Genomic DNA, 25,989 nt, shown 5'->3' with positions numbered 1-25,989 from the left:
ATTTGGGAACAGCTATTCCAAGTAGAGCAAGGGCTAAGCCCCCTGAGGTCAGGGACTGTCTTCTTTGCCTTTCTGTCTCCCACCACATTAATCTAGCGTTTTACACATTAGTGAACTCAATAAATGCTGCAGGTCTTGCTTTGGAGTTGGAGCTGAAACAGTCTCTTGCTACAGAAGTGACAGATTCCAGTTTGCGTCAGTGATATCAAGCCTATGTCCTTTATTGGCAGAACTGTTTCTTAGCTCATATCTGAACCTTCCTCTTTTGGATTTGGGAAACAAGCATCCTGTTCTCCATTTATTCATTTGGTAACAGCGAACTTCTTCTAAAGACTGACTGTAGAGTGCGTAGATGATGGCTATTGACTAGAAAATAAATTATAAAGGCCACTCTACACTTGAATTGCTCCATCCATACAGCAAGGAGAAGGCTGTTAGTGAATTTCTCTACAGGCTACATGTGGATTGAGAATGAAAGAAAAGTAGCCACATCTTTGGAGTGATGTCAATTCCCATATGTCATATACCTGAGGACTTTGGTCTCTCAGGACCACAGGGATGTATGACATGATTATTCCTAGGATTCTGTCCTAGACTTCCAATTTTTCTTAATTAAATTTGTTTGATCCATTTGGAATCTTCTAGGAAAACATTAGCCCAGTTATTAGGGAAATTACGATATTTTAATTCAGTGTGTAAGTCCTGAAGAGATGGGTAACCTGGGTAGGGACTGGGTAGGAGATGGAAGCAGTAATGATGTTGTATTATTTCTTTCTCTTGCTATCTATGATTAATTGTAGGTGGAAATATTCTAAGCCTGTGTTTCAAAGTGGAAGGGAAGCAGCTAAGTGCTACCTTTTAAAAGGTAAACAAAACTCCCCAAACCTCACAAATAGCACCCCTTTATATATACACACACACAGTCCTCACCAGAAAACTTAATCACTGTTCCTAAAAAAATTCCCCCAACGTGTTACAAGAGCAGGTATCTGATAACAGATTTAAACATTGGAATAGTCTATTTAGTGGTTCTAGAATGTTCTGTAAGACTTTGAAGCCATGCTAATGATTAGACCTCTCATCATAAGTGGACTTTATGAGCTTCAGTAGTAAACTGTCAGCTCTGTGAGGACAGGGACAATGTTTTTTCGCCACTGTCTTTCTGGAGCCTGGCACAGGGCTTGGCTATGGTAGGATCTCAATACATATTTGATAAATGGGAAATGGAAGTTCTCTTTGCAGGGGAGGTTACACAGCTATCAACCTCCTTTATGTAGGGCTAATTGAGTCCAGCCTTAAGAATCAATTCCACAGACAATTTTTGAAGATTAGCCAAGGGCCTCCTCCTGTCTGAGTATTGTGATGAGTGTGGGAAGAGAGAGTACCTTGCAGTGTGTGCGAGGAGCTGAGATGCAATGAGCAGGATAAGCAGTTCAGGCTCTTAACCCACCTTGAGGATCAGGATCAGTGCAGAGTGGTTGTTTCTAATAAGACAGGGATGAGGGGGCAGAGGACAAAGGTACAGGTATGGAGTCATGTGTGAATCATGGGCAAGTGCAAACTGAGGTGCAGCACCTGAACGACCCAGCAAGTCATGGAGTCAGAGGGGGCCGTGACAGTGATTTCAGTTGTTCCCCTTCTGTACTGGGGAGGAATCTGAGGCTCAGGAGCAGGGAAGTGACTTGTCCAAGTCAAACCACCTGTTAGTGGTAGAGCCTAGAGTAGAACCCAGGTCTTCTGGCTTCCCAGTTCTTTCTCTGCTACATCTGTGACTTTTGAAATGCTCTATGAAGTGACTAGGAGTCTCCTGGATGAGGAAAGAGGGCAGGCAGGCAACTATGTGTATCTTGTTCAAAGGAGGGTTCCATGGATAAACAAGACCTTGGAAAGCCCTGCACAGGCTTCATTGAGGAGGCAGCCATCCAACCCCACATTCCACTTGTTGATGTAACACCAGCATTGCTAGTGTCCCCAGCACCTCCCAGCTTTGCATTCCTGTTGTATTTTTGCTCCCAGATGCAACGGCACTGACCCCTCAAGTAGAAGGATGAGCTCTTATTTCTGCTCTGGTCCTTCGGCTCTTTGCCAGATTCCCTCTGGGGCACTGTGAGTTGAGGCTTTGAAGGAGTCAGCTGACATTTGAACATGCTTGCCCAGCTCGGACAAATGTCTGAATTAGGAACGGGTTATGTAACTTTATTACATAAAGGTGATTCTCGCCTGGGCCTCAGTCACCCTTAATTAGAAGCCAGCTGCCTTTGGAAGCCTGGCTGCCCCTCTGGGCTCTTTGAGGATTATTTGGGTACGTTTCACATGATGAGCCTTCCTAAGTGATAACTTGGTGACCTGGAAGAGTTAGTACAGCTTTGGAATGTGCCTGAGAAGTAAGGCAACTCGACGATGCTGTGACTTTCGAGCACGTGATTTTTCTAATGATTCATTTTTATTTTCCAAAAGCATCAGTCTGATGGTTTGGAAATTTAATACGTGATCCTTCACCACAGATTGAGAAAGTCTAAGTCATTCAAAGCCTTACCCTGTCTTTAGTATTCATAAGAGTTAACACATATAAAGCACATGGTCTGTGTTAGGTTTTATGCTAATTGCTTTAAACATATAATTTAATTCTCATCGTCACCCTATGGTGGCATTACTCCAGTGTACTCATATTCCTCTTTTAAAATGTGGAATCTGGGCCTCAGGGGGCCCGTAACTCACCCAGAGTCAAATGGGTAGGAAATGGCAGGGCAGGGACTTGACATGAGGTCTGCTGCTTTCGGAGCCTGGCCTGCACTGACCGCCTGAGCCCCTCGGGTCTGAGGGGGATGGCAGGCAGGTCAGCAGGTGGTTCCCAGGACTAAGCTGTGGCCCTGCACTGCACTGGACTTCATGGGTGGAGGAGTGTCTGCCTCTTGAAGGCTCCTCTTTTGTCTTCCTCTCCCTGCCTCCCTGGTTTGTGCTTATGGAATATGTGCTGCAATGAGAAGATGATTTCTTGGTCTAAATGACAATAATTGCCATTCATTCTTACGGAACACATTATTTTTTTGACCAAAGTGTAATGCCTTCTGTCAAGCACTAAGGTTTTGGGGAAAACGGTCGCCTGTGGAAATTAATTCTGTAGTTGCAAGTGTTCATCTTTAAAAGATAGCAGTTGGCACCCTTTTCCGTTCCTCCTCGCTGATGCCTAGACTCCTTCCTCCTCTCTGTCGGTCTGTGGGACAGCAGACCTGACTTGTGAGAGTGACTGGAGAATGGGCATAAGGCTTCCTAGGAGTCCATTACCTCTAGCCTTGGGCCATAGTTCAGACATGGGCTTTCTTTGGGCAGCTGTGACTTTTTGGGCATTCTCCAAATTTTACATAGCATAAATTCAGTATTAAATAACATGATGTTTTCAAAAATACTAAATTCTTCCACCTTTTCCTTCTTATACCTGTGCCTCAGTTTACTTACCTGTAAAATGGTGATACCACCTGTCCAGTGCCACTGCTTGCTTCGTAGGGCTGACATGGGGCCAAATGCAGTAAAAACCTGATGTGCTATGTAATTTAAAGGGAAAAGGCGAAGGACCGTGAAATCAAGCTCAGGTGGGTAGATGGATTTTTAATACTGTAAGTGGGCTGTGAGATGGAAGTTTAATCTTTTGCAATCTGATCCCATTTGTTCAATCTCAAGACTTAACTTAGGAAATCAATAAAATGAGTTAATTGTGTTCCCTTTTTTCTATTGGTGTAGGAGCTCTTTAGGCTTTGGACAAAAAGCTAAGCTCTCCTGTACTTTAAGCTAAAATAGCATTTGAGATGCCTGGGAGATAAGAACAGCAGCCTGAGCTGCTCCCAGCAGATTAACAATGAAAACCAGGAACAGGGAGAAGGGAAGAGGGGCTTTTAGGAGGCGCTCCCCGCTGGAGCCTGCCACAAGAAGACCCCTGCCCTGACTTCATCCGCATGGGCCCTGCAGTACCTATCTCTGGGTAGTTGATGCTTTTCTAGACATTCTTTAATGTACAGAAATGAATTGCAATTCCCTATCTGAGCCTGATAATTACAAGGCCACACTTGGTGTTCAAGACACAAAGAAAAGGAAATAGCAGCTTTCTGACTCGAATAATGAAACCATAGCAGAGCAGCCTTCTGCAGCCCGGGGTCGAGTTTGTTCTCTCACATTGACCTATGCCTTAATCTTGAGCACAAATGCAAAATGTAGTTATCTGCCACCAAATCACAGTAAGCCCTGTAGTAAGTTGGCAAAATTTGTCACAGCAGCAGGGAGGCATCAGCGACTTGTGGGATAGCAGATCAAGCTTCTGATTTTATGTCAAAGCACCACTTGAAATTGCTTTAGAATGGTAAACTTCCCCAGGGTAGGGAGTTTGGTCTGTGTTGATCACGAGTCCATGCCCAGGACTTAGAAGGGTGCTGCCCGCAGAGATGCTGAGCAGGTATGTTTTGGAGAGAGTGGATGGGAGCTTTAGAAAATACTTACATTCAGCAGTGTGGGTGGTAGGGGACAGGGGCAGGGAGGCGAGAGGCACAGTGGAAACAGATCTCTTCGGGAAACAACTGTTAAATCCTGGTGATGAGAGAGGGCTCTAGTGGTACGTTATTCATAAGCAGTACTCAGCTTCCCCGTAACCTTACTTAAATGAAACGATGTAAAAGTTTAATGTTGGTGATGGGCTGGGGTGTTTGAGATTTGATGATTGTGTTGCATTTGTAAATGTCTGACTGAAATAAATGAACGAGTTGGTTTTAATACAACGTTAATGTAGTGAAAGTGGAAAGCCCCTTCATAAGGTGTTATGTTGGTGGAAATTGGTTCATTTTCGTAAGTGTCTTGACAATAGGGATTTTATTATTGTCATTAGTCATTGTTATTTGTTATCTTTGATCAAACAGTTACTGAGCTTCTACTGCGTGCCAGTTGAGAAACCTTCAGTGGGGAGTTGATTGCTAGAGTGGAAGTTTGTAGATGGGGTAGTTAGGACCAGAAGGGCCTGCGTCTACCTGGGGCAGACAGAAAAGGACTCTTCACAGGGAGCAACTATGTCAAGTATCATGCACAATGGGTGCTCAGAGAAAGACACTGCTGGTGGTGGTGCTTGACTGATTAAGGCATAAAGGAGGTTCTGAGCCTAGGGGCACGGGTGCCCAACACCACGTGTCTGCCTGTGGAGCCCAGTTTGGTGGGTGTAGGTAGATGGCTGGCTCCATAGGAGCCCTGTCTTTACCTCTTGATGGAGCATCTCAGCGTTTGTGCCATACTTAACTGTGACGGGCCAATCTTGTCAACGTTGTGGACAGGGGACTCCATGTTTATCCTACAGCAGTGTTTCCCAGACTGAGGTGCTTAGAGCACCTGTGATACAATTGCTTTGGTTGTGTTATAAATGTGGATTCCTGGACCCACCCCAGATCCTTTGGAGAGGGCCTTTAATTCTTTTTATTATGCTTTCCCCCACTTACTATGTACAGGCCTTGCTTCCTCGTGTCCAGTTTCCCTTCTCAGTTGTCATTTCCTTGGAGAGGCATTCTTTGACCACCCTGTCTAAGATAGCACTCTTGGTTCCCGACTTGGGTTATTTCCAAGCCCTTCAACATGCTTTACTTGTCTTTGTAGCAGGTATCTGTGAATCTGGTTTTGTCTGTCTCCTCCACTAGAATGTGAGTTCCATGAGTGCAGCAACGTTGTCTTTTCCTCTTGTTGTCCCCAAGTGCCTACAGCCTGCCTGGTAAATAGTAAGTGCTCCATAAATGCATCATGTAAAGGTCTCCAGATGACTCTGGTGTATGCTCTGGTTGCCTTATAGGAAGAGGGGATGAGTTGGCAAGAGGCAGTCCTTCAGTAGGCTAAAGAAATGACTGAGAAGGCTGAGACTTCAAAACTCTGCTCCTAACGTTCAGTTAGTAAACTTACAGTTTACCTTAATGAGACAACTTAACCAGCATAAACTGCAGAGAATTTAAGGACCTTAATGACTGTTGGTGGTAATTGCAAAACATTCTCCAAACGTACAAAAATAAAAACGATAATGGCCACTGTAGATCTTAGTTATGACTGAAAGATAGAATTTTCACAGATTCCTGGTTCTTTTGAGTTCTGTCTTAACTAATTTAACCCAGGGAACATGTATTTGAGTGAAAGATGCAATCTGTCAGGAGAACTCACTCCACAGCTTGCAAAGAGGACGAGGCTCAGAAGGATCTGTTCTTCTGCCTACTAGTTGAAATCATAAGCTTGAAGTTGGCTGGATATCTGTTTCAATTTGTGACAAATCTAATAAAATAATGTACTGCTCAGTTCCCTTTGCAGGGTAGGGACTTGGTGGTTTTATGAATAGAATTTGCTTCTGTAAGATAATTAGTTTAACTTGTTTTATTTGATGTGTCTAGCAAGAAATGCTACTGATTATAAATGATGGTAGTGACACTTTTAGTGCTGGTCCCACTGCACACCCTTGAATTGGTAGTGCTCAAACCGAGGTGTTAACAGTATTGAGAATAGAAGACACAGCCTCAGTTCCCACTCTGGTAATCCTGGAGCTAATCCAGTTTGAGTATTATCTCTTTCTTCTATTTATTCCTTCTTGCCATTACCTTACTTAATATGATCTCCACCAAAGAATGAAAACCTTAACAGAAACTTTCCAGAGGGAATATATGACGTAATCCTGAAAAGAAATCTCAATATTGTAGAAATCTCATTATGACCATTTAAAAGTAGCTCTCATATCTGCTGCTATTGGTTATAGTACACTGTGATTATAGGATCTTCTTTGGGTGTGTTTGTGTTTAATAAGGCATTCTCTAATCTGAATCTATAGCTATTTGGCTTTCTGTTTTCCCCCTTTATCCTGTTTTTAACTAAGTTCTGTTATTTATTTATATACTTTTTAACAGGTTCATATTCTATATTGTAAAGATCTCCCAGGTGGTTAATAGTTCTAAGAAACTCTCACCAATCTATGCTACAAACATGTTTGGAAATTCTTTACTAATGGAGTAAAAGTTTGGTTTCTTAGCTTCCATCTTCAGTGAGTCCTACACTTAGGGTTCTGCATTTATGGAGTGTGACTGGCTGGTTTGAGTACACATGTTTAGGGATAATAAAAAGGGCACATTTGACTGACTTAGGAGAGTCAGGGTGGATTCAGAGCGTTGCTTTGGAGTCCCACAAATCTAGGCTCAAATCCTAGCCCTGGTAATTTTCAGTAAGGTATGCTTGGCAAAGTGCTTAATGTTGCCAATTAAGTACCCCACTTTATTATGTAAAATGAGAGTAAACACTATTTTATTAATTCAAATCCTTGAGTGCCTACCAACTGCTGGGGATACCTAGAGCCGGTGGTGGGAGATGGGTCCAGCCCACATGGAACTTATAGTGAGGGAGACAAGCAAGATAAGTGTCCATGATCTGAATACTTTAAGTGCCAGGGGAAAAAAATGAAGCAGAGAAAGGAAATATGAAGTGAGGAGAGGTGGGCAATGGTGAAATTTGAGGCTGTGCTGAGAAGTTCACATTTGGGCAAAGTCTTGAAGCAGGTGAGGGAGCAAGCATCATGGATGTCTGGGAGAAGAATATTCCAGACAGGGAACAAGTGCCTAGGCCTGAGTGCAGTGTGCCTGACAGTTATGAGTAACAACAAGGGTGCCTTTGGCTAGAGCTGAGCTGAAAGAATAGGATATGAGATGAGAGAGTTGATGGAGGTCAGGTTGTGTAGGACTTTGGAGGCCACGGCAAGGCTTTTGACTTTTACTGAGATGAGGAACCAGTGGAGGATTTTGAGCAGGGCAATGACACCATCTGTCCTTGTTTTCACATGACTTCAGGTTCTTTTGAGGATTTGCATTTGTGTATGAAGAACATCTGGCATGTAGTAGGCACTCTGTAATACAATTTACTGTAATACTACTATTGGTAGGATGAGGACAGAACGCGTGCTCTTGTCCACTAAGCACTGCTGCCCTTGAAAGCTACCATCAGTGGACCAAGTGTGGGTGAAGTTGGCAAGCTGGTGATCTGCAGTGCATGTTGCTGATCTGCAGTGCATGTTGTACAGGACCTCTTAACTCTTGGGGGCATTTCTCAAAATTCGTGCTGCTTCTCTCCCTACTTGGGTGCCCAGCATTCATGGTTCTTCCTTCTGGTCCTGTAACAAATTCTGTTTTCTTGGACAGGTATGTGGTCTGTCATTTAGACTCTAGTCTCGACTGTGATTGAGTTGTCATGTGCCCTCTCTTAGGGTATTGACATTAGAAATTTTCTCATTGTAGTTCTTATGGCATGGTGGAAGCTGTGGATTGGGAGGGGTAAGGGTGGGTAGGGTTTCTAGGGTGACCAGTTAGCCTTGGTCCATGTAGCTGGTCTCAGGATCATCAGCCCAGTGACTTTGTTCTTCTTGGAGCCTTGGTCAGAGAGGTCAGAGTTCTAGCACGTGGGATTATCCAAAGCCAGGTGAACTGTAATGCATGAAGGAAAGAAAGGGTGCCTCACCCAACAGCTCAGCTCTATATTGGAAGCAACGCACGTGGCCTCACCTTCGACTTGAATAATTCAGAGCTGGTTAGGGGGAAGGTAATCACAATTTCTATCTACATACCTGGTGTCATCAGCAGTAGAGTAACTACATATTTTTATTGATTCAGATTTATTAGCAAATAGCAAGACTTTATTTTTAGGACCCGATATGATTGCCGTATACCTGCTAATGAAGCACTGAGGATTGTTGAGGATTCGTGTTTGTAGAAGGTCCAGCTGGATGATTTCCTATTTCTGGGCTTTTTAGAAACATCTAGCCAGTGAAGGCTGCTTGGCGAAGTTGTCATGTTTCTACCTTGGGTACTCGGATATTATCATTACAATCACGTTGAAATCATGTGGACTCAGTTGACCCAATGTTGATGTTAAAACATGGGGGGAATATCCTTCAGTATTTAAAATAGATCAATACATTGTGTTGCTTTCATACAATGAAATAGCACACAATAGCTAAAGTGTCAAACTTGAGTATACATGGTAACATGAATGGATCTCACTTTTTGCAGAGCAGAAGCAAGACACAAAACAATACAAACTCTATGAAGTTCAACTATAGACAAAGCTCAGCTCTGTCATTCAGAGATTCTTATATAGGCGGTTAAATTATAAAGAGAAGAGAATTATTTGAGAAGACAGGATAGTGGTTTGCCTCCAGAGGGAGGGACCCATGGGAGGGGAGGCTTTGGGGTGCTGGTGTTCTTGGCTTGGGGTTTGGTTACACAGATATTCATTTTCTAATAATTCTACTCTACATACACATAGGCTATGTGAACTATAGGATACACAATAAAAAATGTATAAAACAAAACAAAATGGTGGGAGAATGATTAACCAAGATATTTTTCTCTTTAAATTGCTCCAAATCTGTGTAGCTCCATGTGGTATGAAAACCTGGATGGAGTGCTGGAATCTTGAGGCTAGTTTTTAGCACTAAATAGCTGTGTGGCCAGAACCAGTCTCTTAACCTCTCTCTGTTTCAGTTTCGTATCTGTAAGTTGAGGGTGTGGAATGGAATTTGAAGGTCTTGTCAAATTTTAACATCAAAACTCTTCTTCACACCCAATCTTAACTGAAGCTCAGGATGGAAGAAGATATAACTGTTCTGGTTGTGGTAGGGTGGGCTGTCTGAGCCCCCCGTATCTCTGGTGGGGGGTGCCTCTTAGAGCCCTTGGGAGTACCTTAGGGTATGGACCAGGTGACCTCCAAGATAACCTCCAGCTGTCAAAAGCACACAATTCAGAATCAGGACAGCAGTTTCCATAATGGGTTAATTCCCATTGCCCCACTGTTGAGGGCAAGATTTTCTCTTCACCTTGAATCCTTCCATGGTGAAGGCAGCAAAGTGAGTCTTGGTTAATGGGCATTTTTTCCGGGCTTGCTGTATGAGGTGGAGCAGGATGAGACCACACCTTACTCACGAGAAGCCGAGGAGTCAAACTTATTTGACAGCAAACCTTTAGCTCCTGGCTTAATCTAGGTCCTGGAGATGCAGCAGTGAATAAGATACTCAGCCCTCGTGGCCTTGGGTTTAGTCGGGAATGCAGACATGTTGCCTGACAACATAGAGTTATAGGGGCTGTGACAGGGGAAGCGCAGAGGAGAGGGGCATATATCTCAGGCTTGGGGAATTGGGAGCACTTCCTAGGGGAAGTGAAATCCCGAGAGCATTCCAGGCAGAAGGAGGGGTAGTATAAGGGTCTAGAAGTGAGAGAGAGGGAGGGAGTGTGGCATGATTAGAGCAGTGAAACTAGTGTATTTCTAAGGAGGAAATGGTTAGAGATGAAGCTCTAGGGGTGGGCAGTGGCTAGATCATGCAGGACCCTGTTGATGCATTAGGACTCGATCATTGGGGAGGTCGTTAAGGAGTTCTGAGCAAGGGAGGGAAATGATGAGATTTGTATTTTTGAAACATCACCTTGGCTGCACTAAGGAGAATCGGTTGATTTGGGGGTCAAACTAAAGGCCAGGGGTCCATTGCATTAATCCTAGTGAGAAAAGGTGGGGCCTGAACAGGAATATTGGTGGTGGGCATGGAGAAAAGTGAACAGATTCAAGCGAGAATCGGGAGATCTGTTTGGTGAATTAACAAGGCAGAGAACACATTGTCCAGGCTTTTTACTTGGGCTACTGAGAGGATAGTCCCCCTCTCTGAGACAGGGAGCAGCAGGAGGGGGTTGGGGGTGCAGGGTGGGAGGAGATGAGTTCAGTTTTGAATAGAAAGAACTTGAGGTAGTTCCATAAGAAGCAGCTGGAGAGGATGCCTAGTGCGGGCTACATAAAAACGAGGCCAGTTTATGAGAGTCCTTGAGAGTCAACTGAGAGCTCTGTCCTGCCGGAATCACCAGGAGGAGTTGACGTGGGCGGGCTGGGGAGGCACTTGTGGAAATGACTCCGTGGCTTTGTCCTCAATGCATGTGCCCAACCAGGCTCCATACTTAGAATGACCTATGTGAGGCCCTGGGCTTTGGTTATTCTAAAGCAGTGGCTTTCTTAACCTTTTTAGGTGTTACATATCCCTTTGAAATGAAATGAAACCTTTTCTCAGAAAAATGCACACTGCCAACACACAGTAATTTTTAAGTTTTATTTAACCTGGCAACCATTGATCTGTTCTTCATCGCTGTAGTTTTGCGTTCTCAAAAATATAAAAGTGGAATCATGTGGTTTGAACAGTTTGTGACTGTCTCAGGTGTATGTTTTCCCACGTTTCTTGGATTCTGTGTAGCTAGTCCAGAGCTCGCAGGTTAAGGAGACATTGCCCCAGAGCCACACTGTTATTGGTTGGTGGAAAATAATGGTTAAGACTCTGGATATTGTAGTGATATCCTGGCTCCAACATGCATTTGATCTTCACAACTGAGAGTCCCTCGAAATCCTGCCATGCTGGCTGCTGACTCAGCTCTGATGTACTCTGGGACCAGCAGCTGTTTGTTGCTTCTTACCATGCCATACACTGCTTGCTTATTCCCAACTGCTAGTGACTGGACTTTGTCTTGTTTCTTCCTCCAGCCTCATCCTGGTCTGAATTCCTACTTCGATTCCATTTTTTTCATACCTCAGTCTGTAGGGAAACCATTCTTCTCCTAAACCCCAGAAGCCAAGCGTTTACTTCCTGCTACCAGATATCCCTGTGTACCTCTTCTTCTCAAGTCCTCCTGGTGTGGGAGTCCTGTGGTGCCCAGAGGCTCGATTTTGCTCTTCCAGCTGAGCCCCAGTCAACTCACAGGTGTTGCTGCTCTGGCCTTTTGTGGTTCTGTGGTTGCCAGTGTTGACGATGCATTCCGGTGGGGCTCTTCCATCTGCTTCCAGTTTGAAGTTAATAAGAGTAGATGCTACTTGTGGAGTCCACCTCTGTGCATCTATGGATAAAAGAGCTGACCCCAGCACCCTGCAGAGGCTGGATTCTGATGTCATGGCAGCCTGTTCACCACATTGGCTTGATTTTCACTCCCCACCTTACATCTCCACATTTGATGTAGAATTCAAACACTGTCTCATCTGAATTGCCCTCTTCCCTTTTCTTTTTCCAAATCTTATTGGTCTTAAAAGGTCTAATATCTTCATCCTCTTTCCTACTTCTGCATGTACTGGGTGCTCAGGTGCCCACCTGCTTTCTACAATCGTATGCTCCTAAGGTGTACGCCACTGTTGTGGAGAGTTTAGAATGGATTTCATGCATCATGCGCCCTGCAGACTCTTGGAGGTGCTGCTGCTTGTGCTGATGACTCCAGCACAAAAGCCTGAGGTGGTGACAAATCCTGTTCATTCTCCTTGCTGGAGTATGGTGGCCTGCTACTGTCTACCTGTTCTTGGTCCCTGTTTGCCTGAGTGTAGTCCTTTGAGGAGCATGAGGAGGGACCTCAAAAGCTTCAAACTACTTCTGTATCCCTATATTTTTTTCTGGTGGTAACTTTGTTTCCAGGGAAACCAAGAATCAAGGTTATTCATTAATTGAGGTGTGCAAAAGCAAATCAGAATTGAATTGAGGTGGGAGGAGGGAAGACTAATCTCTCCATTGCTCTCTGCCTTCCCAAAGCCCCAGACTCTGTTGTGTGTGGGCTCATGATGGTTCCGCACACCTGAGGATTTGGGGGTGTCTTAGCAGTTGAAGGGTGTCTATGTACCTGCCCAACAGAGCCACACCCATTTGATAGGATTCTTTGAATATGTGCATGTGAGGCCAGGTAAATAGACCAAAACTCTAGTGTTATGGTTATATAAGTTCAGCGTCAAAGAGTGTGAATTGTCATTTTCAAACTTGGAGAAAGGCCATGAAAGATTTGTATTGACTTAGCTGTAGCTTAAGGGAGCATGGCTTGAATTCATTGTTATTAATATTAATGATATAATTAGTGAGGAACCGGTTCCATTGTTGTAGGAAACCCAAGAATGTCTTCTTTCCTGATGCCCATGTTATTTTAGCATTGTTCTTTATCCCAAAGGAAGACAAGAACCATAACAAAGATGAACAATTTAATTTTATAATCTTTCACAGTGGCGACCTAAAACTAAGTCGAAACACTTTTTTAAACTGATTATTTTAACTAAGAAGATTCTTATTACATTTAGCATAACATGTAAACCATGTTCAAGAATGATACTTCCTGGGTGCTTTGCCCAATTGGAACTCCATGCTCTCAATGGCAAATTATTAGGATTCACTGAATTTCAAAGAACGATCTGGTATAATGTTAGAGTTGTTAGGAATTTGACTGGAATCTTTATAAAGAAAAAACAAAAGGATTGAGATTTAATCACCCCGGGCAAAGGAGTTTGAACAAGGGTGGGATTGTGAGATACTGATATTAGCTTCCAGGGAAGGTTGGTCTAGAGTGTCTTTGGCCCTCCCCAGCCGCCATGGTTTGGGTTGATAGAATGTCCACACAAAAACTGGTTAGAAATGGGGAGCAAGGTCGTGGCTTAAGGAATGGCTAGTCAGCACCCTATTACCCTCAAATTCAGGACTGTTGGTAAACTGTTGAGGTGATGGTTTTGCCAAAATGCCAGTTTTGCTGAGCCTACAAAGCAGCCCACCTGATCTGCTGGTCAAAGGAGGCTGGAAGCCCAAGATGAGCCTATAGCCCTGAGCTCAGGTAGAACAGGGAGGGGTGAGGCGGGAGAGGTAGGAATGAGAGCAGAGCCTGTTTCAGAGCATAATAACTCTACCCACTGATAATATCCAATCCTTTGGATTAGCTGTTCTTCTCCTTTGAGGAAAGACAAAAGACTCCCTCTTTCTTGCTCCTGGGACATGCAGAAAAGTCTGTTATCAGCTGAGGCAGAAAGTGGGAATAGGAAAGAAAAGACTTTGAGAAACTCTGGGCTAGGACAGGATCATCTAATTCTTTTGCCTTGGTGGTGCCTCGGGGAGAAGCTTAAACTTTAATATACACACAGAACGCCTGGGGATTTTTTTTTCCCCATTTAATGGAGATTGTCATTCATTGGGTCTGGGTTGGAGATTTTGCATTTCTAAAAAGCTCACAGGTGATGCTGCTGCTCCTAGTCTGTGGACTACACTTGGAACAGTTTCTGATGCCTTCGTCCAGGTCATGCTGGACTGGGTTGGAGCAGCCATTGCTCTGTATCAGGGGCATTTTACTAATTGCAGACCCTCCATCTGGCTTAATACTCCTTGCCTGCAGCTACCCCTACATCTCCAGGTTCTCAATGGGTCTGTACAATGTTGGACCATTGGGGAGATTTGTTACCTGCCTTTTCTCCATCCACGCTGTATTCCTGCTGTGAGTTCTCTGAACATTCTGTCTTCTTTCTACAGGGTTAACACTTGGGGAGGGTTTTTTTTTTACTTACCTTTTTCTCCTTAGTATATGGCAGTCAAGATTGCCTTAGGACTTAAGGTGAAGATTACATGGTACGAAAGATGTTGTGGTCAAGGACTCAAGGATGCCTGACTACTGCCTCACTGATACCCTTCTTTCCTGTGGGCTTCTTAAGGAACACCTGCCAAATAGTAAACAAAGTTCTACTAGCTTTTGATTGTCCTTGAGCCCAGTCCTTCCAAAGCAGAGTTCTGGTTGGAGCGTTGCAGTTTTGGGTGGTGGTATTGGCTCCAGCTGCCCCTGAGCCACATCCATATCTAGCGGTCTTACTGTGCTCTGGCTGTCCCTTGCAAAGCAAAGACAGAGCAGAGAGTGGGCCTGACACTGAGGAAACTTTAGCTCTGGTTCAGTTTACTGATTCCTAGATTTGGAGGAGAGAAGGTAAAGAGAAAGAAGAGGCTCTGTGTGTGGCCTTTGGACCCCAGTGACCGTGCCCTAATAACCGTCAATGTCTTGGAATCGAACTAATCAGTATTATGTGGTTGGGAGAAGAGTAGGAAACTAGGAGAAGGTGGTGGGCACCCTTCATACAATGCAGGCCATTTCCTCCTTGAATATAATTTAAGGATAGCTCTGTGCACGGTAGGTGAGGTTTTCTTGTCAATGGGCCTGTTGCTGCACAGTAATAGATGCTTCATAGATGCTCAGTGAAGCTGGGATTCCCATGTCTGAAAAGGTATTCTCCCAAGCCTTCGCTTGAATGCGGAAGCAGCATCATACATCACTGTCTTCAGTGTGACAGCTCAGGAGGAAACAAGCTCCTGATTTAGCAGAAACAGATGTCACATAGAATACGTTGCTTTAACCATGACAAAGTGAAACTGAATTACTCACTTAAGAATTTACTCTAGTGAATATCCAAACAGATGTGCTAACATAGAAAGGAAAATACACCCCTTCCTTGCTGTCATTGGACCATGCCTGCTTGTGGTTTTATATTCTTCCTCCAGTTTCCAGCCAAGGCTTTACGAAAGTATCTGGGCTATGAGTCTTGGCTCTGAGCGTGGGAAATGCCCACTGGATTGAGGGAGGTAAATCCCTGGAGGTGGCCTGAGGATACTGAGAGTCTGTGTGTGCCCTAGGGAGCCATGGCTCTTTGTCTAGTGTCTTCAACTGGCCTAGTGCACTCATGGCAAGTACATGGGCCCTGTTAAATATCTGTCTGTATTTAGTTAGCCCTTTTGGTTGAGGATAAAGGTAATAAAGTATATAATGTTCGATCCCTATTATCATCAGTGAAGCTAGTTGGCTTTGCAGGAGAGAAATGGCAAGGTATCTTGTATTCCTCAGCTAACCATCCTGCAAATGCACATAAGGACAGTTGCTGAAAGGGTATGCAGCTCCATCCCCACCACTTAAAATAGCTTGAAGCTCAACGAAAAATGTCTCCTGACCTCATCAAATGTCTTCTGGGAGTCAAGATCACCCCTGGTTGAGAACCTCTCGTTTAGAGTAAGGTGGTTGTGTTCTGGGGTGAACCGTTGGAGGTGAGAATCCCAAGAACCCACTATGTTTTACCTGCCTAAGAGACAAGGCTGGTGGCTCTGCATGTAAGCTAGACCTTTGGGAGTGGAAGGAACCACAGGAACCTTGTCAAACTTCTCTCATGTCTTCTGTGGCCTCTACTGTGTGTATCACTGTTGCTGGACAACACGTCACTGACCTGCTCTGGAACCTCTCACAGCTTCCTGTGCTGAGAAGCCTCTATATTCTGCTGTACTCTACCTGTCAAAACCCATTTCCCACTATTGCTTGATATGCATTTTCTGTTGGAGGTGTTTTGTTTTTCTTCTCATATTTCAATTGTTTTAATTCTGAGCAATAAGTACAGAAGGTAAGGACATAGATATGTCTCAGGTTGGAAATGTGCAACCTCAGACTCATTGAGGAAGCCCAGATTGACACAGGCTGGGATGTGACTGCATCTTTGGTCAGAGAAGATGGATTAAATGGAAATGAAATGGGAACCTTGTGCTTGAAGTCTAACAGCAGTTGCTAAGGGTCACTCTGCTCTTATGGTTGTGCTTGGATTGTTCATATAGAGGCCACTGCTATTTGTTCTTCAGATTCATTCAGTCTAATGTTCACAGTGGCTGGGTGCTGAGGGAGATACATAGGGAAAAGATGGCTTAGGCATCCTTGAGGCTTTCTTCTTGAATCGCAGGAGTTGGGCTGCTTGGATCTGAGGTTCTGTGGTCTGACCTCTTCCCCTCTGATGAAGAAGGTCTCCTCTCTGAACCACTCCTCAGTTGTTGTTGGACTTGAGTTACCTGCTCCAAGAGCAGGTAGCTGCAAGTTACTGCCTTGATTATATAGGAGAGCTTACTACTTTGTCTGCCTTACATTACCATTGTCTACATTAGTTCATTCCTGTTTCTAAGCCTTTGGCCTTTCCTTTCCTTCTATTTAAATCCTATCATCTCTGGCATCCTTTCCCAGTTAATCTGGCCCCTGTGCTGCTGCACCTCCAACTGTACCATACAGTTGAATTCTTGACCCTTCAAAGCTAAACTGTAGCTTACAAGCTACTTATACCAAGGGCTGCATTTTTCCTTTCTCTGTATTTTCTTTATGACAACACTTAGCTTGGTAGTTGGTGGATATTTTAGTATTGATTTTGATGGTGCTCATTGGGACATCTAATATGAATGTTATAATTTAATTGAAATCCAGAGAACATGGCAACTAGGTTTGGAACCTGTAGCTCCAAATGCAACAATTGCCAGTTGATATCTTGGCCCTTAAACAGTTTGAGCAATGTACCTATGAGATGAACAACTGATTTTAAGCAGTATAGTAACTCCACAAGTTGGTGAGTATTAACTGTTATTAAAGTATACTACTAAGTAAATACACACATTGACCTGCTTGATGGAGAATATTAGATATAAGCAAACTATATTGTGGAGGCAATGTTAAAGTAAATATTTTATTTTGCAAGGAATCATTTACTCTGATCTTGAGAGGTGGTTCTTGCCTGGACTTCAGTGAGGCTGGTCAGTCTTGTCCTTTCCTGGCTCACATCACCAGGCTCTTGGCAAAAACAATGTGTAGTTTCCCTGTTGTTTAGGGTTGAGTATCAGTTTCCTGGCTGATGACTTTTCTTTGTCAGTCCCCAGTTATGCTGTCTCCAGTTTGCTCTGTTTCTTTCTCTGCTCTATCTCGGTTTCACTCGAATCTTGGTTTCACCAGTGTCTGTGATCTACTGCCGTGGTTTCCTTGTTGGCATCAGGTCCTTTGGTACCTACAGCTGCTTCACGAGCTGTCAAGGGTTTGCCTCTAGACCTTGCACAGCTTGGGACTGGTATCAGAGGTTAACCTTCTTTCACTGACCACTGGCTTGTGTTGTTTGGTGGCACCTTATTCAGAATCTAACACTTTTTGCCTCTTACGTCTACAAATCCATCATGCTTATTGCCTGGAAACTAAGCCCTGCATTCTGCTGCTAGAAAGTAATGAATGATTTTTAACAAACATACCAGAACTTACGTGTCTAAATAAGTTTTATTGTTGAGTGAAGTCACTTCAGGATTATTTTAACCACACTGCTATTGCTCAGGAAGTTTTGGAACTTCTCTTATGATGTGTTCAAGCCATTTTATAAGTTACACATGGACCAAGTATGTTTCATCAGTATAACTAAATAAGTCTTTCTGAGGACTTTTGATGGGCCAGGTAGTATGGTAGGTCCAAACCTTCTATTGTATTGGGAATCAAAAGAATGATTAAGGCGATGTCTGCTTTCATGGAGCCTACAGTCTGTTTGAGATAAATCTATGAATGACCCTGGGACAAGCCAGGATGCATTGACATACCATGAGAGAGGCAAGGTGGACTCGAGAGGTTCATCTGTGGGGAATGGGTGTGGGAGGAAGGTCAGAGAAGGCTTTTCATGAAGGATTTGGAGGTATTTCAAGAGGATAAGATAGGGTAGGGGGCATTCCAGGAAGAGGGAACCCTATCAGCAGCAATATTTTGAAAATCCTTGGGTTTCTCAGGAAATGGAGTAATTCCATTTGACTAGCTTAGTGCACACTGCAGTGATGGTTCTCCGTCACAGTGGCCCTGTAGGTGGGTGCCGGGTGAGACTGCAGGGTCTGTGCTGGCTCAGCTGAGGGTCTCCCAGAGGAGCTGAGAGCGGAGGTAGGGTGTATTATAGCCGCTTTGAGGAGCCAGCATAGAATCCAGTGTTGGACCTGGGGGCTTGTGGGAAGTTACAGACTGAGGAGAGGAGTTGGGGAGAGGACAGGAAGCAGAAATGGAGGGCAGGGTGAGGGGGATTAGTTTTGTTTGTTTGTTCGTTTTTAAGACTATTCAGTGTGAACCCAGCCAGTGACAGAGGACTTCTACTTAAATAGAGTGGATCGACTGACCCTGGGGCAAGCAGGTGCATCGTAAGGTTTGGGCTGAAGAAGAGAGTTGAAACAGTGGCCAGTGGAGGTCAGAGCCCAGAGGTCCTTGAATAACAACCTGTGAAGTTTAGACTTAATTAGAGAAGCTCTGGGAGACACCAATCCTTCTACAAGGAGTGACATCGCCAGACCTGTGTTTTAGGATGATGAATCTGCTAGCTATTGGTGGGATGGGTTAGAGGGGAGAGAGACTGAAGGCAAGGAGGCCATGGTACTTGCCAGCCTAAGTTGAAAGAGAAGGGAAAAAATGCTTGAACCAAGATGATTCAAATGGAAAAAGGGGGGTGAGTTTGGTGTGGGAGGCAGATGTGAAAGGGTTTGGTGATGGCTTAGATGTTAGGTGACCACTCATCCTTGTTTGCCCTGGAAATGCCTAGTTTTGCCTGTTGCCCCAGCATAGGTGATTCATAGGAAGCTGCCTGTCTGTAGGTCAAAAATGGTTAAATGTGGCAATTTCATATGGTTGAACTAATGGTGAAAGTGCTTCCTTTCACTCTCAGAAGTGTCCTGGTTGGACAGTAAATTACTGTGTTTGGTCATCCTAGTTAGATGTGGGGAGATGAGGCAGAAGAAAGTCTTTCCAAGATTCTGAGCTTGGTGACCAGGCGAATAAACTGGTTCCGTGAAGGAATTAGGATTGGAAGGTGGGTGATACTGATGTGCCTTGTTCGCTCCATTTGGGACAGACTCACACTTGACTTTCAAATAATTCCATTCCCTCTCTAAAGATGGAACGTTTTCACCACTGAGGTTATATTTGAGAGTATAAAGCCTCTGAAGGTGGTTCATGCAGGAGCCATAACAGCTATCATTCAGGCTCTTGGAAGATCGATTTGAGTGGTATGACTCACATCTGGACATGTCAGTTCTGGTGGGTTCACATGAGGCCCCCTGTACTATGGATATTCCTCATATACAGGTGGTTGGAGTAAGTGGCTGGTCAGCCTAGGCCATGCGGTTCATTCACTTAACCGTGTCTGTTAAATGATAGACTCTTTCCTAAAAGCTACCTGCCTCACAGATGCTTGACCTTAGTCACAACAGAGGCTGAGTATGGGTGTGTCGGTGGCTCAGTGCAGACCCACCTCCCATGTGAGGGGACAGCTGCCCTCACTCATGTAGCCCAGTGCACATGCCTGCTTCATTATGTAGGCAAGTCCCAAATGTCTAGTGGAGAACAGTGATAAAGCTGTTTTTAGTCTTTTACTTGCGAGATCTTGATTCAGTCCCTTGATTTCATGGGTAACTGCAGGCCCTGGTGTACTGAGGAGGGAAGTGCAAGTAATTACTCCTGCTTCTCTTTCATGGGTGGAATTACTGGCCACACCAAGGCATCAGTCCCCAAAGGATAAATGGCTTCGTCAGGCAGACCATGACTAGAAGATAGTTTAGTAGGAGCACTTTTCCTTTTTGAAATAGGCACACTCAAGAGGGTCCTGCTGTGGGAAATTTTGTGCAGGAAATGTTTAAAACATACAGGTTTTTTAATCATTGGATGGGTCCACAGGCAATGGGTCCTAGCTTCAGTTTTTGGTGGCCTCATAATTACAGAAAGAGTCAGTACCACATGAAGTGGCATCATGTGTTACATACCAGGTGTATGCATGAAGAACACCAGAGTATTTCAGTCTTGTTAAATCTTGGAAAAAATAAAAAGTGATCTGCATATAGTTTTTTCTTCTTTTGATAAATGTTCTCATGGGGCAGTCATCTCTGCAGGTCTCTCCTAGATGGCTTATTCCTCCCCTTCAGAATGAGCGACTGTTTTCTATATGTTTCATTATGAAATATTTAGCATTTTAATGGAATTCTTCCTGACTACGAAATAACTCATGAGTATTACAGAAAATTGGGAAGACATAGAAAACAAGAAAATAAGTATCATCCGTAATAGTACCACTCTTTCTCTGAACACATTTCTTCCCTCCTCCTTCTAATTCTACCTATTCAGAGATACGCTGTTAAGTTTTGGTGTAAACTTTCCAGATTCTCCCTTTGCATACACAAACCTTCTATTGTATTTATAGATCCATGGAATTTTTTTAAACAACACAAGTATCATACTATATATAATGTTTTGTAACTTGTATTTTTGTTTAGTATACCTTGATTATCTTTCCAAATCATACATATTAGTCTCCTACTACATATTAGTTACTATGAGATATGCATGGATGACTGCACAATATATTACCACCCCACTGTTGATGGAAATTTAGCCAATTTTCAATTTTTGCAATTATAAACCGTGCTGCAGTTAACATACCTATTATTTACTTCTTCATCATCAGGCTAGTGCTTTTGCAGGAGAGACTCCTAGTCTTAGCCTGACTAGCTTAAGTTGTCCTCCAGGTTTAAGCCGTTTTGCATTTCTTTCAGTGGCATGAATGTGCCTATTTCCTCATCTTTTGGTGTTACCAGTCTTTTAATTGTTTGTAAAATGCATAAGTTAAAAAATGGCTTCTTATTGTTTAATGGACATTTCTCTAATCATGAGTGAGGTCGAGCATCTTTTCATATGTTGATTGACTCTTTATATTTCTTTGGTGAATTATCTATTGACAAATTGGTCATAATTCCTCATTTATAGGAGCTTCAGGAATAATAGATATTAAACCTTTCTCTGTACATTTGTGAATGTTTTGTCTTTTGTCATTCATTTTTAAATTTGTTTAAAATGCTGTCGAATCTGTCAGTCTTTTTCCTTTATGGGTTTTGAATTTTATGTCAAAGCTTAGACTTTGAAATTCTTGAAATTAAAGTGTTTTTGGAGCCCGAGTGTCTTGACATTTATTCAGTGATTCAGTAAGTCAACCAATTACAGAATATCTACTTAATATGTTCCTACTTATTACAGTATCATTTCCTCCCCCCTTTAATTCCATTTTGAGCTCCACTATGTCACTGGCATTCATTCATGATGGCGGCTTTTTAGGAAATTGAATATCACCCTGATGGAAAGCCTGAATGTTGTGGTCCAGCTTCCAGGAACCCCATGGTTTCCATGGTATCTTTCGTAACCTTTCATAGCTCTTTGAGCAGACTGGGTACCTTTTTGTTAAAAACTGACTCTTAGCCAAAGTCATGGGCTTCGCACACACCGTGCTTTACTGAGATATATTAGAACAGAGCCTAGAAGCAGGAGCTCCATACTCTAATCTCCCTTCCCCACTAAACTGTGTGACCTTCGACCTGTCACTTAACCTTTCTAGTCTCCTCTACTCACTTTTCAAATCTAAGGCCCAGTCATCCCTTTTAATGCCTCTCCCATCACTACTTCTTGGTTTCATGATTCTTCTGAATTTTCAGCTTAGGGCTGTGTCTGCTACTGTGGTTTTCTTGCCTATCATTTTTCTTTTCTTTCCGTCTTTTGAGCCTCTTATTCAAAATCCCTTCAAGGCAGGCAGTTATTCATTTTGGATTCTTCTCTTTGTTTCTACAGGCCCTTATATGTGTCTGCCTCATTTCCTGGACTCTGTCTTTGCAGCTGAAATTAGAAACCTACCGAAGCATAACAGATGCTAGAATCTCGTGAAGTAACAGGCCCAAAATAGCCCAAGTCTACTGGCAGAGGGTTTGACTATAATTCCAGTGACAGCTCTCGATAAGGCTGCCCTGACTAGGTAATCAGATTGCTCCCCTATTTCTCATAGATTTTTAAGGATGGCCTCAGTGCATCATCATCTCCTTGGACAAATCCTTGCCTTTTCAGCCTCGTTTCTCTCCTTTTCCCTTTTAGTGTGTTAGTATTAAAAGCTTTGGAAATTTTCAATACAAACCTGTATGTAAATGGGGGTTTAAATCTGCAGAAGCTGTGAACAGGCACCGAACAGAAATCAGGGGATACTGAGCTGCATATAACAATATGTGGCAATAAGTCAGGTGGCTCTGTGGCACGTGGCTCATTTGATAAACAAATGGCTGCCTGTGTACCCCAAGAGCTTCCTTTATGAGGAGAGAAGCTGCCTGGAGCCGTGGAAAGAAGGCAGAACAGTAGCCAGATTTGGGTCGAAGTTTGGGGGCTAGCAGTTGCTTTGTTTTAGGTACATCCCTTAACTTCTCCATGGGATGGTTTTGAGGATTAAGGGATAAGATTCATGGATGTTGAATATTATGAAGTGCCATCTATAAGTGGTAGTGATAGCTTTAGTACTTGTGGTGGTGATTGAATTTCTAAGACTAGAAGAACAGGTATGCAAAGAAGTTGAATATGACTAGAATATGTAAATGCCCTAGGAGACTTTTTAGATAGAGTGATGAACTTGAGAGGAGAGAGCATCTATCAACCTGGGTGTAGGAGGGGAGTGCACAACATTTGTATCACTAAATACTCATTGAGTCATCAAAGCTGCTATGAGATGGACTGCCAGATATTTAGCAATTCCTTTATAAATCTCCAATGTGTTTGAATGATAGGAGAGGACTTTGTGTGGTTTCCTTTGACCACGTGGCGAGTGGTTTCACTGCATCTATATGCAAAATCGTAGAAACATGTACGTTTACTGATTTGGGGCATATAGGCTGTGTGGGCTGTCCTGGGAACCTATCAGTTCTAGGATCATTTCTATGGAAAAAATGAATTCTGAGTTCCAGACTTAGAACTTAGAACACAGCTGGTTTGCATACTGATAAAGGAAACCCTCACCTAATGCTACAGGAGGATGTGGTACCGTGCAGTAGGGCAAGTGGTGATACAATGAAGTTCTTTCTGAATGGATCCGAGAGGTAGTACCTCCCCTGTGTTGCATTGTAACGCATGCCAGGTCAGTTGTAGGAAGACTTCGCTACATAAAATGCTAGGGAGCTACTCTGCTTTGATTTTAAAAATGACAGTTTAAAATCTTGTTTTAAAAAAATCGCCAAGAAGAATAAAAAGGAGAGGGCAGCAGCAGCAGTAGCAGGAATAGTGGCAGAACCCTCCCCCACCCCCCACTCCTCCCATGGTGGGATGGTGGTGATTTCCCAGTTCAGTGTAAATGCTGACTGTAGAGCATATGGATGTTGGTGTTTGAATTCCAGGTGGTTGTGGAGACAAACCCAATGAGGGATACTAGTTAACATCCTATAACTGTCCTTTCCTGAAACCCCTGTGTCTTGGTCCATCTTGGCTGCTATAACAGGGTACCATAGACTGAGTGGCTTATAAACAACAGAAATTTACATCTCACAGTTGTGGAGGCTGGGATGTCCAAGATCAAGGCACTGTCAGATTCAGCGTCTGGTCAGGGGCACTTCCTGGTTCCTAGACAGCTGTCTTCTCGCTGTGTCCTTAAGTGGAGGAAGGGGTGAACCCTGGTCTCTTCAGCCCCTTACAGGCACTAATTATATTCCTGAGGGCTCCACCCTTGTGACCTAATCACCTCCCAAAGGGACCACCTCCTAACACCATCCATCGGGGATTAGGTTTCAACATATGAATTTTGAAGGGACCCAAACATTCAGTCCATAGCACCCTGTGAACAAGCAGTGGTTTCATTCTCATGAGCAGATCTGAATCTGTCTTCCGTGAGCACCCTTTGTTAGTTTCCTTTAGAGGGGAGACTTTGATTTGCTTTTCATATTTTCAACCATTGAGGAAGGGTTCCTGTAACTTGAGCTTCAGATAAACTTTAAAAAATGTTTAAAAGGGAAACTGACTTTTGAAGGTTACTGTGTAGGTGACTGGCCAGGAAAAGTGGACATTTTAGAGAGACTTTTTTCCCCTAAATGATATTAGCAAGGCTGGAAGCAATAGAAATCAATCAACAAGGATCCCTCAGGCCTTCTACTCGACCGACTATTTTGGAAGAACCACAGATACGTAATACACAACCCTTCATCAAAAGAAGCTTATAATGTAGATGGGTAGAGAAGATAGATATGCAAAACAATGACTGGAAAAGACTATGAAGTGAATTGCTACAAATCATTTTTGGAAGATGGGGATATAAATTATACATACATGAATGCTTATGTTTTAAATGGCAGTGTGCTCAAATGCATAATCCCGACAATTAGAGAAACTAATTTCTGAAGTACAGGTTCGAGCTGGTCCTTAAAAGAAGTCAAGATTATGTGTTCTGCAAAAGGTTGTGTCAAAATGTAGATTTAAAAAAATTTATTGCTCTGTTTTATTTCTAACGACCTAACCTGGAGTTAAATGGAGAGGAATAATTTTTTTGTTTTAAAGATTTTAAAGTCACCTGAGAAATATTTCACCTCTGGTTTCACCAGCGTGGCCACCTGTATTTAAGCTCTTGGGTGGGGATAAATGGTCTCCGGTTCACTTATTTTCCGGATATGAATGGTAGCTGTTCCCACCTATTGGCCAAGTGAAATTTCCTGAGGCTATGGTCCTCCAACTTGATTTCCTACTACCTTCCTTTCTACACCAAACCCACAGCCAGCCTTACAGCCGGTCCCCGTCACTCACAAAGGCAGCTGTGTCCCCTGCGTGAGGGCCTCCTCCTGGTACACCTGTTCCTTGTCTGCACATTCAAGTCTTGCATGTCATTCAAAGCTTTGCTCAAATGTCACTACTTCCATGAAGACTTCTCTTACCTTCCAGCTAATAGAATCCCTGACACCCCCCCAAGTTTCTGTGGCACCCAACCCTCACTGCTTTTGTGGCCCTTGGTACTTACTCCTGTGGTGTTGGTTTCTCTGGAAGTTTTTCTCTGCCCAGCGTGAGAGAGGGCAGGATGCCCAGGCCCTTTTCATCATGGTTTCCCTGCACCTGACATCACCTGTGCTTTCCACACAAGAGGCCTTAACCAGTCTGAGCAAGGTGCCTCATAAAGCAGAACTGGCAGCCTTTACTTCCCTGTGCTTCGTTACTCGGTCCTTCAGCTCTACTGAGTGAAAACCTGGGTTGCTTTGTTGCTACTCTTACATGTTTGTTTGGTGTTTTTGCTGACATCTGCCTAGGTGATGGACACATGCAGACAAGCATAATGTGATTCTTTTCACATTCTGCTTTACAACAGGGTCTCCAAGATGTAGTTTTATCCAAGGGAGAGTTCACCAGGGCAGCTGGTGGCACAAACAGGCAATCGTTTGCAAACATCAAAATCCTGCCTGGCTGTAGCTTAAGGAAGGTGCTCTCAGGATGCTGGGAGCAAGCTGAAATACCAGGGTGTGTTCCTGGCCCCAAGATGTCATGGTGTTGGGTAACGTCGAGGCCTGGTTGTTGTATTGTCCACAGCTGTCAGACA

General features: G+C 43.6%; 1 protein-coding gene across 3 annotated transcripts in view; it reads left to right on the top strand.

Moving 5' to 3' along the window:
• Positions 1–25,989, top strand: part of MYO5B (myosin VB) — a 348,390-nt gene that overhangs the window by 83,640 nt on the left and 238,761 nt on the right. The window contains exon 1 of one of the 3 annotated variants that reach the window (XM_008514690.2): positions 23,401–23,559. The exons of the other annotated variants lie outside the window; for them this stretch is intronic. Coding sequence (XP_008512912.2) covers positions 23,509–23,559 — 51 coding nt within the window. The 5' untranslated portion in view covers positions 23,401–23,508. Of the gene's footprint in view, positions 1–23,400; positions 23,560–25,989 lie in introns of those variants that run through there. 3 annotated transcript variants of the gene reach the window in all.

This window comes from Equus przewalskii, chromosome 7, assembly GCF_037783145.1.
Source record: "Equus przewalskii isolate Varuska chromosome 7, EquPr2, whole genome shotgun sequence".
NCBI lineage: Eukaryota > Metazoa > Chordata > Mammalia > Perissodactyla > Equidae > Equus > Equus przewalskii.
Note: the sequence above shows the minus strand (reverse complement) of the source record. Positions and strands in the feature narration are given on the sequence as shown.